Below are 16,473 nucleotides of genomic sequence, written 5' to 3' on the forward strand. Positions count from 1 at the left end.
TTTTGACTATAAAAATAGCTAATAGGTGACCATTCACCGTTCATTTTGTCACCTGCTTAGACAATTATTTTATTCTTAAAAAGTGTTTGCATCTTGTGAAACAGTCTTACAACACTGTACTGTATATGGTACTGTGGGTAAACCTGGTAACTGATAATCCAATTATATGCATTTTCTTTACCTCAGTAAATCTGTAGGTATTACAAGTAGACAAAACAAGAAGGTAGAAGAAGAGGAGAAGCTGTTGAAACTGTTCCAGGGTGTAAATAAAGCCCAGGATGGATTCACTCAGTGGTGTGAACAGATGCTTCATGCACTCAACACAGCCAACAACTTAGATGGTAAGAGATGGAAAGAAATGGGGGGAACAATATCTGTTCTTTTTTCTGAGGGACTGTAATGGTATCAAACCAATGTTTCCAAACACTCAGCAAAAGGACATCGTTAAATAGTGGCTAGAAGAACTGGCTGCACCCTCTTTTAGGTTTTCATTGTCCTAACTATACCAAATCAGTGGGATTTGAAAGAGTTCTGAAGTCTGTCAGCCAGAGCCCTCCTGAGGATTTCTGGTAGCCATGGAAGCATTATCCAGCAGATAGATAAGGATCCAGTTTCATCCTGCATTGCATGATAAGTCTTTATGGTGGGAGACTGGGAAGGGCAAGGTACTAGACCAGCAAATATTTGACACAGAAATCTGGCACTGGTGTTTATTGCATGTGTGTGTTTGCTATCAACGTATATTCACTCATGGTCTGCCTTCTTCTTGCAGTTCCCACGTTTGTTTCTTTCCTGAAGGAAGTGGAGTCTCCCTATGAGGTCCATGACTACATCCGAGCCTACCTTGGAGATACTCCTGAGGCCAAGGAGTTTGCCAAGCAGTTCCTCGAGCGCCGTGCCAAACAGAAAGCCAGTCAGCAGCGGCAACAGCAGCAACAGCAGGTAAGGGTGGCTCTGCTCTGCCTGGGGACTGTGTGAGGCTGGAGAGTCAGCACCTCTGCTGCATTCTTCAGACTCCTGCCAAATGCAGACAATAAAGCAGCTTTCCAGTTTATACCACAGGATCAAGTTTGCCTTGTAACTTAGCAGTTGAGGCCAACTGTAGATCAGAGTGTTTTTGCATGGTGATCTGGGAAATGCCATGGGAAGATGAGGTGGATACATCAGTAGCTAGTGCTGCCACATGGATATAGGAAGTGCTGTGGGCTCTCTGAATATTTTCTGTATAAATAAACCAGACTTCACTGTGCTCTGTAATCTTGTCCTTAATTTGTTCTCTAGGATTCAGTGTGGGGGATGAACCACAGTTCGCTACATTCAGTCTTTCAGACCAATCAGAGCAACAACCAGCAGTCCAACTTTGAGGCTGTGCAGAGCGGGAAGAAAAAGAAGAAACAGAAAATGGTTCGAGCAGATCCCAGCTTGTTAGGTCCGTTTCAATTTTTAAAAATGAATGTTTAATTTGGTAGTGGTGGTTTGCTTTGGGGAATGTAGAGGAGGATTCTTACTGACCTTAAATGGTAATACTGAATTTGAGTAGAAAAGTTGGAATATCTTTAGAATTTTTTCAGTAGTATTATTTATTTAATTATTTGAAAAATTCTGTATCAGTCCCATGGAAAACTTTTGTTGAACTTTACCTCATGTCATGGCCTCTTTGATACCTGGGTTATTACCTGGAAACCTCTTAAGTAGTTCAGGGATGTTCGTTAAATTACCTTTCCTCTTTTTAGTTGACTTATGGCTATTTTATTGCTTTAATGCTGATTTGTTCTTTGAAGCAAAGTGTGTTTTCCTTTCTTTATGAGAAGCAGCTTTCTATGGTTGCCTTTGCCTTGCCACCTTTTTCCAGGAGCTAACCACTACCCTAATCAGAAAAGAAAGCAAAGATTGAAGTGGTCACAGATTTCCAGCTGGAGACCATGGAGATGATGACCACATTAGGAGTTCTATATTTATTTATTATGCTCTATGTCTTAATTTTTATGTGAGGCTGGTTTTAACAGTCCCCTGTAGCACTTTATGGATAAAGTTTCTTTGCAGTAGCTTTTAAGGTACAAGGCCATTGTGAGTGCATGGACACTGTGGGGTGACCGGTGACTGTTGCGTTCCTGTGGAATAAATGTCTGTGTTTGTGCCCTGTATGACAGAGAGGAAACCAGGGCACTGCACTGGGCCAGGGTTTCTTGTGCTGCTTCTGCTTAGCCCAACTGCTTTATAGCAGGCAGGTACTGTCCACCTGAGTCACTGCTTTCTTAAGGCTCTAGCAGAGCCCTGCCTTTGGTTTTTTCTTTCTTCTATTTTGGTCTCGCCAAAGTCAGTACTCCAACTAAATCAGTGATTTCTGCCCTGGTGTGTATGGAACTTCTCTGTGGGATCCTGACTTATGCCCATCCACTGAGTCTGATCTGGGTGCTCAGTTGAATATATTAAAAAAACAACTCATGTAATGTGAAGAAGAAATCACTAAATACAATTTAGAAGTTCCAGCTGGAAGTAGCCCATGCAGCTTTTTAAAAATGTGTACTCTTTTACAAAGTAGTTTCAGATGCTTTTAGGCCACACAGCCACGTGAGGGAGCTAGAACAATTTTCCTAAGCCTACTGAGCAGAGCATTTCTTATCTCTCAAAGTGGAAGGCAGCTGGTTGTCTAGCACAGAGCAAACCAAGCACTCTCAAGACACTGAAGTTCAACTTTGTGTTTAGTAGCCTTACACAGGGAAACTTTCCCTGTTCTTATGCTCCAGATGGTGTTTGTACAGCCTTAGAAAGGGGATTTCAGTAGGAAAGCTGCATTTGATTTATTGGATTTGTTTCCTTGCTTAAAGTGTTTTCACTTTTTCTCACACTTTTCTCATGTGATCATGTCCTCAACACATATGGCTAAAAAGTTGGATAGAAGTTTGGGTGCATCTTGAGCCACCTGCATGGCCCTGGGTAACTTTGTACATTTTCATATTGTACTCCTGAGATGGAAGTTTATAGAAAAGCATGGAAATTAGATGTAATTGCTACTAGATTTCATAGGTACATGCATTGAGGCTTTAAAGTAAAGGGTGAAATTGCTCACAACTCCTGAAGTCTGGGAGCATGATTCCACGTGTGGATTCCAAGTTCTCAGCATGCCCACTTCTTCCTCTCAGGCCACATAAATACGGTGCTGACAGCCACTTCCAAGAGCCAGTTGACTTAAGCACGTTCCCTTTTGAGATGTTGCAGAGCCATGTTGCCACCGGGTGTAGATCTACCTCCTGCTGGCTCTGCAGGTGACATCTTTTAAATGGAACTTGAAAACAGTCTTCTGATCTGGTTTTAAAGACAAGTGATCCTTGTCTAAATATGCAGTTGATTATCTTCAGTTTATCTAGGAAAAAATCAGACAGTTTGGGTGACTGTATCTGAATTACTCTTAGACTCACTTTCTCTTACACATGGTACTGCATTTAACAGATGTTTTCTATCAAGTACACTATGCCACAGCCAGATTTTTAACACCAGTTCTTCTTGGTTCACAGGGTTTTCAGTGAATGCTTCATCAGAGCGGCTCAATATGGGAGAAATAGAGACTTTGGAAGACTACTGAGCATGTGCAAATCAACTGGCTTTTCCTGCATCTGTTAACCATGGATTCTCTGTTTGGACACCGTACTCTCCACCTTGTGTTGTTCTTTGCCTCGCAGTGAATCACAGGATCAATCATCTCAGGCTGCTTCCTCTAGCCCCAGCAAACCCTTTCTGCCCACGACTGCACAGGCATTGTTCCTACTGTCAGCCCACTCAAGTGGACTTTGTTCAGAGTCCTGGGAGGGTGGGAGTTAGGCTTTGTTCACAACAAGGCTGAATTGGGCAGCAAGCTTTCACTGTGCTGTGATTCATTCTGCTGACATACCTGGAAAAAAAAAATCAATTGGGATTCTGCAAAGCATTGCTTCGTTCTCCTGGTTACTCTTACCATATCCAACATGTGCAGTCATATGGAGCGAGACAGAGAGAGAGAGATTGAGAGTTTGTGGTTAACAGATGTTGGTCAAAACCAAAATGCCACACAGATACTGACTTGGCTGCTCCATCAGGGCAAGAGGTGCTCTCCTGGCCAGGAGTTGCATTTATAAGCTACCCTTAGAAACTGGCAACAGGAGAGGGGCGGTAGCGGGCACAGTTTAGCTTGGGTTGGTTTGAAGTTGCACACCCCCTGCCAGCCCTTCTCAGCACATAATTTTTGGAGGGAAAGCTCGAGTCTGTCTTCATTAGGTGGTGATGCTGAAGCTGGTGGAGTTCCTGTCGGCATTCTCCAGCCTTCCTGGACAAGTGGGGACTTCTGCTCTGGAAAAAGGGGGGTGGCATCTCTTCTTTCAGGCTGAATTTACCCCGTAAGTGCTACCTTCAGAGGGTTAGGACCAGTTTATTTTGAGCTCTTTTCCTGCAAATTTGTCTCGTTTAAGAGACAGTGGGATCTTTACAGTGTGGATCTGTAGTCTCTGGAAAGGGTGGACCCTGGCTTTCAGAGACGTGCCAGCAGCCTCAGCTGGTTGTCACTTGAAGCAGTGCTTAGGTATCGAGCAGAGATGCCCTTTCGTCATGGAGAGAGACACTGGAGGACGAAGCTTTGTGCAATGATGGCCCTGCTTATCTTCTACACCTTAAAAGTACTTCATGCACCTTCACTGGGATCCATAACCTCTGAGTGTTTATGGAGTCATAACCTTCCTCTCTCACCGAAAAATTAACACCACCTTCCCTGCTCCACGTAACCACCCACCACCCCCACACACACCACAAACGACAGAGAAGGAAAACTGCCAAATGCACTTAGTTTGAACCCCCTGGTCCCATCTCCCGTCCCCAGAGGGGTGTAACCTGCGAAGGGAGATATGCTGCAGTTTTGGTGGAGTTGTATAAAGGTGTCTGTTATTCTGTCATCACTGCCTAAAGAAAACAGTTTGAGTTGCTCAAGAGCAGTTTGGCTTTGGATTTTATTTTGTTTGGTTTATTCATTTTTTGGGGTCACCTTCCCCTCCTCCTCCTCTCTCTTCCCCCATCCCCAGACATGTACAGTAACTATACAGAGACTGCTGCAGACTTGTATATAGTTTTTGGATCCGATAGCATGGAGAGACTTGGAACTGTTGCAAATCTGGTCTCCCTGTCTCCTTTGCTTTGTAAATTCATAAAAGGGGGAAGAGGGGTAGTTAAAATGTTTACAAAACTTTAAACTCCCTCTGAACTTTTGCCAGTGTGGGGGGGAAAAAAGAGAGAACTTAAATAAAACCTGGTTGTATTATATCTGAGAGAAAACTTTCTGCTTGCTTTTGTCAAAGCTGAGTATTGAGATAATTCCTGGTGCTAAAACCCACCCAAACTCAACTTGCATCAGTTTTCATCAAGAAACAAGCAAATACACAGGATGTGGAACAACAGCTGCTGCTTTATTTCTTCTGTGGTGAGGAATACTGGTTGGTTTTTCTACTTGATAATTTTAGAGTTCAAATAAACACCAGTAAGTTGATATTGGAAATTTCTAACAAGAAAGCTTTAATTTTCCTCAGCTGTCTGTAGAGAAATGTGTGCATTCATGCTGGTGCTGTTTATGCAGGAGAGATCAAGCCATGGCTGGTTTGCTCTTAACAGAAACACTTGGCCACGGAGCCTCCTTTGCCAGTTGGTACCCACCCTATGCACTCCAATGCACTGCCCTAAATAAGGTGTTTTATTTCTCCCCTCAACCTAAAGTCCACATGGAAACCTTGTAAGTTTCTCTTTTTAGACTTACTTTCCTTTTTTTCTACTTGTTTTTGTGTGGAAAATCCCAGTAAAGGTAATGGTAAATGTCCTGCCATTCACATGACCATGGACAATCAGTATGCTAAGGCCTAACTTACACGGTAGCCTTGCATGATGTTTAGCTGGTGTCTGAGAGAACAATTTTTGTTTAGGCTGATAACCTTTGCTTTAATATCTTCTCTTTTTAGCATATAAGGTGTATGGTTCATAAGTGCTTTCTGGTTTTTTAGTGCTATGATCTAATTTCTGCAAGCTAATTTTGGACTGCTCTGCACTGTGTTACAAGTACACAAAAGCGTGTTAATTTCGAGCTTGGCTGGGAAGCAGGAAAGGAACGGCTTCTTGACTGCTAAATGAAAATGCAGAAATGCAAGCAGGGAAAATGTGCAATAATTTGTCAAACTTTGAGGACCTCACTTGGCTCCTGAGAATTTGTAGATAATGGATCAGTGGGGAGGATACACTGTTCATAATACTGAAATACTCTGGTTTCTGTGAAGGTAAGGTGGTGGCATGTGTAGATTGTGTGCTCAGATGACTGCCTTGTCACCTTCTGTGACAAACAGGTCCCTTTTCTATAGCAAGAGTCATTTGTATCCTTAGGGATGGGCAGAATAGGGGCTCCAAAAAGCAAAGCAATTCCTGCAGAAAAATCTGAAATTTAAGACTTAACTGCTTGTGTCGTTTTCAGAACATAAAGAACTGACATTGGAGGTGTTTATGTATTCATTACATGATGGGAAACCATGAAGTATTCATCATCATATCAGCTCCAAAATACTAATGAAACTTCTGTGACAATCACCTGGAGTGTTCCCCTTTCTATACACCTCATCCTTTCGTCATTCTTTGTTGCTGCAAATGTGATTTGAAGCAAACCTGGGTTTCCTGTGCTGTGAACTGTCCTGAGCCCCTGAGGCAGGCAGGGACAGAGTGGCAGAGGCTGGTGGGAGGAGGTGGTGCCTGAGCAGTCGGGATCCGAGGAGGATGCTGGCATTGCCTGCCAAAGGTGACTCCTGGAACACTTGGAGACTTTGACAGCAGTTCTGAGACCACCCATGGCTCCCAGGCCAGCTCTGTAAGTATTCCACCCAGGAACAAGGATGCCATGGAGCTGCTCTGGCTGTGTGTCAGAGCATTTTAGCCTCAGAAGATTGAGGCCCTTGTTGTTTGCTCTCCCCACCCTGCAATGCCCTGCCACCCTGCACAGTGAGGGAGAGCAGAGCCCTCAGATGAGCTGCTCGGTCTTGGGCTGAGCTGCCCCAATGGCTCCTGTGTTATTTCCTGTGCCTCGGGATGGCCAACCCGAGGGAAGGCATTCCAGGAGCATCCTCGTGGCCTCTGGGAAGGGCTCACCAATAACTGCTTGTGTGTGCAGTGACCTGGCAGGGTCCTGATGGCTCTGCTTAGCTGCCTATGGGGTTTTAGGCACATGTTTGGGAGGGTGGAGCTGCCTTTGGGAGGAGGTGTGCTCCTGGAGCCAGAGAGAGGGAGGCTCTGCTGGGCTTTGCACTCTCTGCACAGCTGCTCTTGTGAGGGACTTTTTTTTTTTTTTTTTTTTTTCTTTTTTTCTTTTTATTTTTTACTTGACTGAACAAAATTTTTATTATACCAGTGACATTTCTGAGTTGTTTTGTGCTTTGAAGAGTTTCAAGGATTCCTGCTGATGCTTTTCCTGAGGGAAGCCATGCCCTACCACAGAGTCCTTCGCCTGGTCGTGCTAACGCTGTGCAGCATTCTGGTCCCAGCTGTGCTGGCAGGTAAGGAGCTTTGTTTGCATTTAAAGCCCAGAAGCATGGGAGATCCTTTACTATTCTACCCCTCTCTCTTCTCCCTTCCCTGAAAGCATCCCTAAATATATATTGAATTATAATTGATTAAGGGAAACTAGCTTTGGTGGCTGCTGGTGAGCAAGAATGTATTTTCAGTGGAGAAAATCCTTTATCTTTTCCTAAGCAGAATGGCAGTAGCACCTCTTGTGAGCATTGGTGGGTGGGGTGTCAGTGGGCACATCAATCAGCAGGAGATGGAAAACCTCTCAGTGGCTGATGGGACAGGCTGCCCCTCAGCTTTTAATAGCAGGAAGAAGTTACAGTTATGGAAAGAAACATTTTTCTTTGGCTAAAGCATGTGTGCCAGATCCTGGTTCCTTCTGTGCTCTCTACTACAGCAGAGCACAACAGCTGCTTTAGGCAGAACTAGGGAAGTCCATGAAAACTTCAGAGCCAAGTGTGCATCCTTACGGGGGTTGCTCTGGAGCTGGGGCACCAGGGCAGTGCTGGAAAGGTGCCTGGCTCTGACTTGCTTTCAGTGAGGTGATGGGAAGAAGAATGGGAGAGATGCTTTGTGTAAGGCACTGTTTTTGTGGGGATTGTTATTAATTTCAGCTTTATCTGCTCCTGCCTTCAGCAGAGCTGTGCTGGCTGCAGGAGCCGGGGGCACAGGCAGCTTCAAAGGCTGCAGGTCTGAGATGGGTTTTACAACTGGGAAAAAACTGATTTCCAGACCCACTGCACTGATGTGCTCTGAGCGTGCAGGTGGAAGCTCTAATGGGAAATTGCTTCCCCCAAAGCCTTTCTTGCAGTGGAGGCGAGGCTGAAGAGATGGCTGGGGCCAAGATAACAGGCACCGCATCTGTTTTCCCGAATTTCTGTCCTGCCTTCCAAGACCTGGAGCAATGTTGTTTTGCTGTTCTCTCCCAGTTTTTTCTGACATTTTGCCTCGCAGGGAGATCTGGCCAGCTGTCTAGCAGATCAAATTGTAGAATTCTTTTTAAAGGAGCTTTTGTATGGGTAGTGAAATTCACTGCTGTGCTTGATGGGTAGAGGAGCAGAATTAGTGCGACTGATATCGTCTCCTAGGACACCTTCTTTGAAGGGAAGCCTTCAGAGTAACTAAGAAATGAGCACTAAAAAGTGGATACTTTCCTTCTCAAACCATGAACTTTTTTTGTGCAGAGGAATATTAATCATTTTAACACAGTTTTAGTTTGTGCCTTGCTCTTAATCTCAGAAGCCCTGGCCATGCTCTTCCCCCACACCAGGTAAGATCTTTCCTTAATCATTAGCAGTATTTCACTCTACAGGAAGTGTTTGATTTCCAGTGAGAATTCAATCTGCTTCCTCTCCAAGCTGGGATTTCAGCTGTTCAAATTTCCAATATTTGGTGCATTTGCTGTGGCCCCTCTCCTTGCCAGCTTTTCCATGTGCTTGCTCTGGTATTGCAGCTGTGTTTGTGCCTGGCACTGCCTCCCTGTGTCACTTTGCTCCTGTGATGCACTCCCAAGTTTACTTGATCCTGTTACTGGGTGAGTTGTGCTCATGCAGTGAGGCTTGAAGGGCTTTGTACTCAGGAGTGCAACATTCAGATCTTGGGGTGGAGGAGAGATTCTGCACTTTCTCTGCAGTGCTTCAGGGACATAAGGCCTCTAACAGGTTGTTCCCTGCTCCCTCAGGGAGGACAGGAGGGAACCAGCCTGGACAATTAAGCCATCCCAGGAGCAGAATGATTCTCCGCTGCATTGGACATGGAGAGTTCCTGCCCCCAGTACAGGTGCTTTGAGGAACAGTGGAACTTTTTCTGCCTTTTACTCCATTAGAAAAGGAAATTTCCGGCCTGATGCAGACAAAGAGGGGAAGGGCACAGAGCCAGCCCTCTGGTCTCAGCACATACACACACAGCCCTGCCTTTCTGTAAACAAGTTTACTTAGTACCCATCAGAACCGCAGCTCCGTGTTGCTGCACACAGGAGCTCCTGGCCTTGCCCTCCACAGGCTGCCCTTTGTGCTGCTGCTGAAGGGCTCCTTTCAGCCCTGCCCTGGCCCTGTGCCTGCCATGGCCACCTGGGGCTGGACAGCCCCTTGCTGGCTGGAGTTCACCAGCCCCTGCCCTTTCGTGGCAGCACCTCTGGCTCTCCCCAGCAGAGCCCTCCAGAGTGAGCAGGAGCGGCTCTGCCTCAGTGAGTCTGACACGGGGTCGTGCAGACCCCATGTCCAGGATGAGTCTCCTCTCCCTCTTGGCTGCTTGCTCAGCTGGTCTGATTTCCTAGACAGCATGGTCAGGGCTCCGTGACTGGTGAAGTGTCAGCTTCTCCATGTTACTGAGCTCTTTCCAACATCACATTTGTCAAAGATGGGGAGGCAGCCAAGCACATCTTTTACCCCCTTTGTCCACATCATCTGGGTGCAACAGGAAACAGCCAGCTCAAAGATCTGTGACAAACCTACGCCTTCTCCACTTCCTCTTTTCTTCCAAGCCCAAGTGGCACATAGGCCTAGAGCACAGGAGGATTATGAAGAGCTGATTTTTTTTTCCTACCAGCAAACCCAGTTTCAATTCCTGTAATGGATTCAGAGCCTCAAGTGAGGTGCAAGTTAGTACAAAGCCTTTGCAAGGCATTGGCTTCTGAATGATGTGTGTGTTTGATATTTAAACTCACATGTGGGCTCGTGAGCTTGTTTTGAGCTGATGTGGAAATATATTTTACTGCAGTAGCACATCAGAATGAGTCTGGGGGTGAAAAAGCAACAGAGCACACGCACTAAAGGAAAAGATGCAAGAAAACACCTTTACCAAGGACATCTTTCTGTAGCATCTTGTGTGTCTTTGTTTTCAACTACTGGAGAATAAAAGATTATTAGGACATTTTTTAAAGCTTATATATTCTAGTACTTAGCAGTAAATAGGTTTTGTTTGGCAGATTTCAGGGAAAGATGTAGTTATTCCAGCAGATCTGTCCACACTTGAACCAGGACTTTGTAACCCCTTACTCACCCTTGCTTTGTTCCAACACTCCTTAAAAATTTCTGGCACTGGTATTGGCTCCTGAATAAGGAGCTAGGTTGGAGGTGGAGAGTGAGGATGATAAGGTGCTGAAATCAGCTTGTGTGAAGACTATTGGCCACGGGCAAGTAACCTTCAGGGGCAATGATGTGGTGTGGCCACATCTGCCTGCCTTAAGGTCTTACAGTTGGCCTGTGGGGGGGGGTCTGGTTCCTTCAGATTTGGTTGGCATCACCCGGGGCTGTCACTTGTAGAGACTTGTCTGGTCTTACCTTTCAGTTACTGAGTACCTGGGGTGCTGGCTACCACATCACTGTGCTGGCAGCTCACCCCATTTTCTTTTTGAGCATGGAAAAAGCAGTTCTGTCAAGTTGCCTTTGCCATCATCCCCTCTAGATCTCTCTATGGCCCATGTGTCTGGAGTTCCACTAGCCCCTGCATCACTTGGAAAACTCATCATGTATTTCTTTATGGTAACTGATACTTTCTTCCCATTTCCTTATCTCAGTTATAAGTAACCTGTGCTGGAGAGAGGAAGGGGACAGTGCAGCAAAGAGATTTGCCTAAAATGACATAATCTGTAGCATTTACTTGTGGGAAGGAAGAACTACCATCATCCACCTGGCCTTCTGCAAAACACTCTTAATAATTTTAGTCCATTTTGTCCAGTTCCATCTCCAGTAAAACGCCAATAAGATTATTGCATGTTGTTCTCCTAAGTGTTCTCTAACTGTGTTTCTCATGAAAAGGCTTTTACTATTAGTCTGAAAGCAACAATTGCCCTCAGCTTCTGTTTCAGTGCTGAGCCAGAGCTAATGCTGGGGAAGAGCTCATTTGTGCCAGGGCCTGGAGGCTTCTCCCTCCGGAGCAGCCAGCACTGAGGCACAGAGCCTTGGCAGTGGTGGGTCACTCGTGTGCCTCAGCAGCCTGGCAGCCCCTGCCAAGTCCCTCCAGGGCAAGCAAACCCAGGTGAGTGTGCCACGGGAGCTTTCTAGAGGTAGGACTGATCCTGAGACTGATGGCAGCACAGCTAACGCGTGGCTTTCTCCCAGATGTTTAAACATCTGCTCTTGTGACGGATGATGTATTTTGAGTGTGTTTCTTGCTAGTTTATTTCTGCAAAGTTCTTGGATGAACAGGAGTGCCATGCACTACCTTACCTTCAAAATTTAGTTTCCAGCTCTTGGTTGCATTCCCTCCCTGGAGATGGCAGCATGTTTGGGTGTTTTTACACGCAAAGTTAAGATATCTGTTTCTTGCCCCATGGCCATGGAACTTAACTTCAGCTTGTCCTTCCCTTGGGAAGGGCTGCTCTTGGCTCCAGAAATGTCACTGAGGCATTTACTGAGGTTCACAGGCCACGTCCCCTCATCACGGTCAGAATGCCAGTGACAGTGTGGGCAGGAAGGCCTGGCCACTCTGGTGCTGCTTTCTCTGTAGTTCATGTTTAGATCCTGGTCTCCTGCTCGTGCACAGAGAAACCGAGCCTGGGAAGAGCAGGACTTGTGGTGGTCATCCAGAACATCAGCAGCAGGGCAGAGAACTGAACTTCTGGACTGGGTCCCCTGCCTGTAGATAGAATCTCTCCAGATTCTATCCAACAGATGACTGGGAAAGGCCCTTGTGTCTCACTTGGAGACATAAGACCTTACTAATAGTGTGCGTGTGTTGGGGTTTGGTACCTGACACAAACTCTGTCCTTCCCATCACTTTTGTTGCTTTTATCAGGGGACTGAAATGGGATTGTGGCATTTGATGTGAGTCCATTAGAGATCTGCCACTCCCAGGCACCAGCTGTTTGGCTGACACTCATTGGGACTGTCAGGGAAACAGGCCCCTTGGCACCTGTTCCAGTGGCATTGAGGGGCAGGAGCTGAGAAGGGGGACCAGCATTGAGCCTTGGCTCCTGGGAAGGCTCAGCTGCAGGTATTTCACTCAATGTGTGTGCAGAAATCCGCTGCTGCCTCTGAGCTCACAACTGTTCCTGAGGCAGCAGACCTGACTGAAAGGGGTTGTGTTTCCCTGAGCTGATGTGCTGGTAGGGTAAAACCACAAGAACTTGGGACAGCAAATGCATGCTAAGCATATTCTGCCTTTTCTGTGTGGGCAAACTGAAAGTGTGTGTCAGTCGGATGAGGGAAATTAACAAAATACGTATCCAGCAGCCATCTAAGTTTTAAAAAATTGCAGAGATCATAAATGAATTAGACTGTTTCCTCTGTGTTTGGCTATCAAAAATGAGCTCTGTGCCCTGCTTAAAGAGAGCTGCCAGAAATTTTTCAGGAGTTAGATGCACTGAGAACAGGAGAGACTTTCTGGCACCTCTGGGTCTGGTGGCGCCTGTGGGACCTTTGCACTATGGTTAGAAGAGGTAGTGCTCCCTCCTCATCCTTTTGAGAGCAGGGATTGGGAAGACCCAGCCCAGGTCATAGAGTCTCCCTGGATGGTGCCTGCATCTGTTACAGATCATCTGAGCTAACACCAGTCCCTGGTCACATGCAAGGCATATGTGCAGCTCTGGAGAAAACATTTTTGGGAAAGGAAACAACACTGTCCTCCCAGCCCTGTGTTCCTCTGCCAGGTGGGGACAGTGGCAGTGTTACTTCTGGTCCAGGGGGTGTTGACAGAATCAGGAAGGTCACAGCTGGAGTGTGGCTGTGTGGAGTTTCTCCCTTACAAAAGCAGCCTGAAACCAGGGCTTCCAAAGCATTCCATATGTTTGGTCTGTTCCTAAACTAACAGCCTCCCCATGCCACTGTTGCCAGCTAAATAGCCCAGCTCTGCTTGGTTCTCTCTTGCATAACTACCTTTGCTCACTGAATTCTGTATTTGCTCCTGTTCCATTCTCTGGCTGTGAAACCACAGGATTTAAAGTAGAGAGGTCCAGTGGAAATGGCACTTTGTGGAAGAGCCATGGGATGGGATATGATTCTTCAGCTCTGCTGGTTGCTTTTGCAGCACAGGTTGGGAAGGGCCCTCTAAAGGCTTGGGTGTTTGTGGGGAGCTCTTGTGGAGCACAAACCTCTGTGTGCTGGTAGAGGAGAGCTGAGATGCCACCTCTGGTGCAGAGACCATGGATGTACCAAGTGTGTGAGGACACTGCATTCATTCTCTGCTATAGCCAGCTTTGCCTGGGCTCCTGCCTGGGTCTAACTGGCACACTTGGACCTTACTTGTCTCTGCCGATGCTCATTGGGCCAGGGTTAAACCTGGCAGTTGTCTCGCTGGATACTCTGTAGCTTTTCTGCCTGAAAAGGAGCTTTCAAAATGAGTCTTGAACTCTTCTGTGTTCCGAAAATTGTGGAATACTTCTGACCATGCTGGGAGCTGCGCTTTGATGCAAACCCTGCAGTAAATTCTCAGTGGGTTTGAACTGGCTGGGAAGGTGAGTGTTTTGGCCCTTCTGTTCCAGGGAGGGATCTTAAGGGAGAACAAAGTGTGGTGCAGCCCATTAATGAGGATTCTTTGCTCTCCCCCCACAGCACCTTCTGTCCACAGGAGGCAAGGAGGGCTCCAGGCATTTAAAGCTGGGGCTGGTACTGCCAAGATGTGCTGCTGCCATCTCTCTTCCTGGGCCACAGAGAGCCTGGGACAAGTCTTCAAGTAACCCTGGTACACCAAGGTTCACATGCCAGAGCTGGGGTGCCTGGGGATACCTCTGTACTTTGCCCCAGGGAGCCTGGGCTACTTACTCCATCTTTTGACTCCCTATTTGCCAGTCCTGATAACCATTGTGTCAGTTCAGTAGGGCCCTGGTAGTGAATGTTGTTCGTTTTTTCTCCCCCCTGCTTTTTTCCCCATCCCAGTGCAACATTCCCAGCGGTTTCAGCAGGGAGCTGTGGAATGTCTCCTGCTCCTGCCAGAGCCCACCTTAACAAGGCTGGGCATTGACAGGGAGCACTCGGTGAGCCACACACAGGGAGGGCTCTCTGGCTTGGTCTCTGACCCACGGCAGGAAGGAATAACTGGAGACGAGTGGGAACATTAAGCAGAACCCAGCCTGGCTTTCATCTCCCCGGTATGGCAGGGGTGCAGTAGGGGGAAGTTGAGGCTCTGGGGTCCTGTCTGGGGGAGCCATGTCCTGTGTTGTACCAGCACCTCCAGCATCCTGCACTGCATGGGCTGGTGGTGCAGGACAAAAGGGCCCTGAGATGCTATGAATTTGGCCAGCACAGGTAGCCCGGTGGCCTCTGCCTGTTGGCAGTGTGACAGCCCTTCCCAGCCTAGTCCCAAGGGCAAACCAGCTGTAGATGTTCATGTGGGGCCTGTTTGTGCATGAGCAGAGGTTGCAGGGTGTCAGGGCACGCTGTGTTGTCCCATGTGTGCGGTGAGTACTCTAGGTTGCCACAGAAGCACATTGCCTTTGGCTGCTCTGGGCGTGGGTTCAGCAGAGGTGGTGTCCCCTCGGAGGAGGGCTCTGCCACACCAGAGTTCTCAGCCCTCAGGTCACTCTTCATCCACCCCGGGGACACCTGGCAGGCAGCTGAAGCACAGGGACCTGCTGAGCTGTGGCTGTCACTAGTCGCCTGACCAGGCCCCCCCTGCCCGTGGGTGCTTGTCTTCCAGCAGAGTACCCGCAGGACCCGGTCCCCACCCTCTGGAACGAGCCGCCCGAGCTGCCCTCTGGAGCCGGTCCCTTCGACGCTGCCGCCGCCACCACCGCCCGGCTGTCGGACGCCACTGCCTTCCCCCCGTACACCTCTGAGCTGGAGCCCGAGGACACCACCCACCTGCACCGCCTGGACACGGGGGACGGTGAGTGGCTGCGAGAGGGACAGCCCGCGGCTCATTCCGCAGCAGCCTGGGCGTCCTCGCGGATCTGCTCCCTGTGGGCCTGTCGCCTCCCGAGAGGGGTTAAAGCCGCACTGCTGGGGAGGGGGAAGCTTCCCTTTATCGCTAATGGAAATTTCCCTGCTGAAAAACCTCTGCTGTGGAGCTCTTGCCAGCCCCAAGATGGCTCCAAGACTCTTCTTCCTGCCCCATGCCCTGCCATGGCAGGCACCTGCCCTGAGTGCAGGTAGGGCTCTCCAGGGCAGAGTGTGCTGGGAGCTCCCTGAACAGGGAGCAGGAGTGCCCTTCCTGGCTCACGGCTCCTGACTGACAGCAAGCACCAGCTGAGATGTCCTGCTGCAAGCAAAGCAACTCTCCCAGTGTGTTAGCAGGAAAGCTGGGCACCACCGACCCACCTTGTGGAACTGTCCTTGTCACTGGGAGCTGGCTGAGGTGGTGGCTGGCTACAGCCCCCTGCCCAAAGGTGCACAGGATGACACCTGGGATGTGGCCAGTGCAGGAGCTCTGGGATGGAGTGTGGCCTGATGCCAGGGGCACACTGGGTGTGGGGAGATCTTGCAGCCCTCCCATCCGAGCCCCACTGCCTCTGCTGACCTCATGCCTTTTTCTCTCTTCCTGCAGGCTCACTGGGGCCTGGAGCTATTGGTGCCATTGTCATCGCCTCCCTCCTGGGTACATCTGTGCTTGTGGCCTTGGTTGTCATCACACTGAGAAAGTTCTCGGCCTCCTGAACTCAATAAAACATTTTTCTGTTACACAACTGGCCTGTCTCCAGCCCTCAACTGCTCCTGAACTGTCTGCCTGGGGCCCTGGGAGAAATGGTGCCAAGGATACAGGAAAAGCACTGCAGGCCCTGTGCTGGGCAGCCAGGCTGCACCAAGTGCTCATTGCCCTTGGTGTGTGTCTGTCTCCAGGGTGGCACAGACCTGGCAGGGCCTGTCAACCCCACTCAGGAGCAGCCTGAGGCAGTGTCTCGCTTTGAGAAGGGAGCTCAAAAGAGCTCTTCTGCGTGATGGTAACAGTGTTGGGCGTCACTCTGCATGCACAGCTTTCCTAGGGAAGCGTTGTTCATGGGTGTAAGCCACCCCAAGTTCATGTGTAACCCTATTTTGACCCACT

At 48.2% G+C, this 16,473-nt stretch overlaps 2 protein-coding genes across 14 annotated transcripts in view; both read left to right on the forward strand.

The window, feature by feature from the left end:
* Positions 1-5,295, forward strand: part of GIGYF2 (GRB10 interacting GYF protein 2) — a 75,104-nt gene extending 69,809 nt beyond the window's left edge. For 11 of the 12 annotated variants that reach the window (XM_072933379.1, XM_072933380.1, XM_072933382.1 and 8 more), the window contains 4 exons: positions 182-341; positions 773-942; positions 1,282-1,429; positions 3,516-5,295. In XM_072933379.1, the coding sequence (XP_072789480.1) occupies positions 182-341; positions 773-942; positions 1,282-1,429; positions 3,516-3,583 (546 nt within the window). In that variant the 3' untranslated portion in view covers positions 3,584-5,295. The remainder of the gene's footprint in view (positions 1-181; positions 342-772; positions 943-1,281; positions 1,430-3,515) is intronic. The other variant, XM_072933390.1, reaches the window with a different exon arrangement.
* Positions 5,296-5,433: 138 nt separating this feature from the next.
* On the forward strand, positions 5,434-16,114 carry SNORC (secondary ossification center associated regulator of chondrocyte maturation). Of its 2 annotated transcripts, none has more exons than XM_002193609.7 (4): positions 5,434-6,859; positions 7,428-7,541; positions 15,130-15,318; positions 15,976-16,114. In XM_002193609.7, exons 2-4 carry the CDS (start codon positions 7,448-7,450, stop codon positions 16,083-16,085), a joined length of 393 nt encoding a protein of 130 aa, XP_002193645.5. In that variant the 5' UTR covers positions 5,434-6,859; positions 7,428-7,447; the 3' UTR covers positions 16,086-16,114. The 2 variants fall into 2 exon arrangements, with proteins under 2 accessions (XP_002193645.5, XP_041574196.1); XM_041718262.2 differs by having other exon boundaries at positions 15,133-15,318.
* The last annotated feature ends 359 nt before the right edge of the window (positions 16,115-16,473 follow it).

Source organism: Taeniopygia guttata, chromosome 9, assembly GCF_048771995.1.
Source record: "Taeniopygia guttata chromosome 9, bTaeGut7.mat, whole genome shotgun sequence".
NCBI lineage: Eukaryota > Metazoa > Chordata > Aves > Passeriformes > Estrildidae > Taeniopygia > Taeniopygia guttata.

What these genes read in the sequence shown, in the direction of transcription:
- SNORC (XM_002193609.7), top strand. Translation starts at nt 7,448, where the DNA reads ATGCTTTTCCTGAGGGAAGCCATGCCCTACCACAGAGTCCTTCGCCTG. An exon ending in GGTCCCAGCTGTGCTGGCAG is followed by an intron (nt 7,542 to 15,129) that starts GTAAGGAGCTTT and finishes CTTGTCTTCCAG; the next exon opens with CAGAGTACCCGCAGGACCCG. An exon ending in CCGCCTGGACACGGGGGACG is followed by an intron (nt 15,319 to 15,975) that starts GTGAGTGGCTGC and finishes CTCTTCCTGCAG; the next exon opens with GCTCACTGGGGCCTGGAGCT.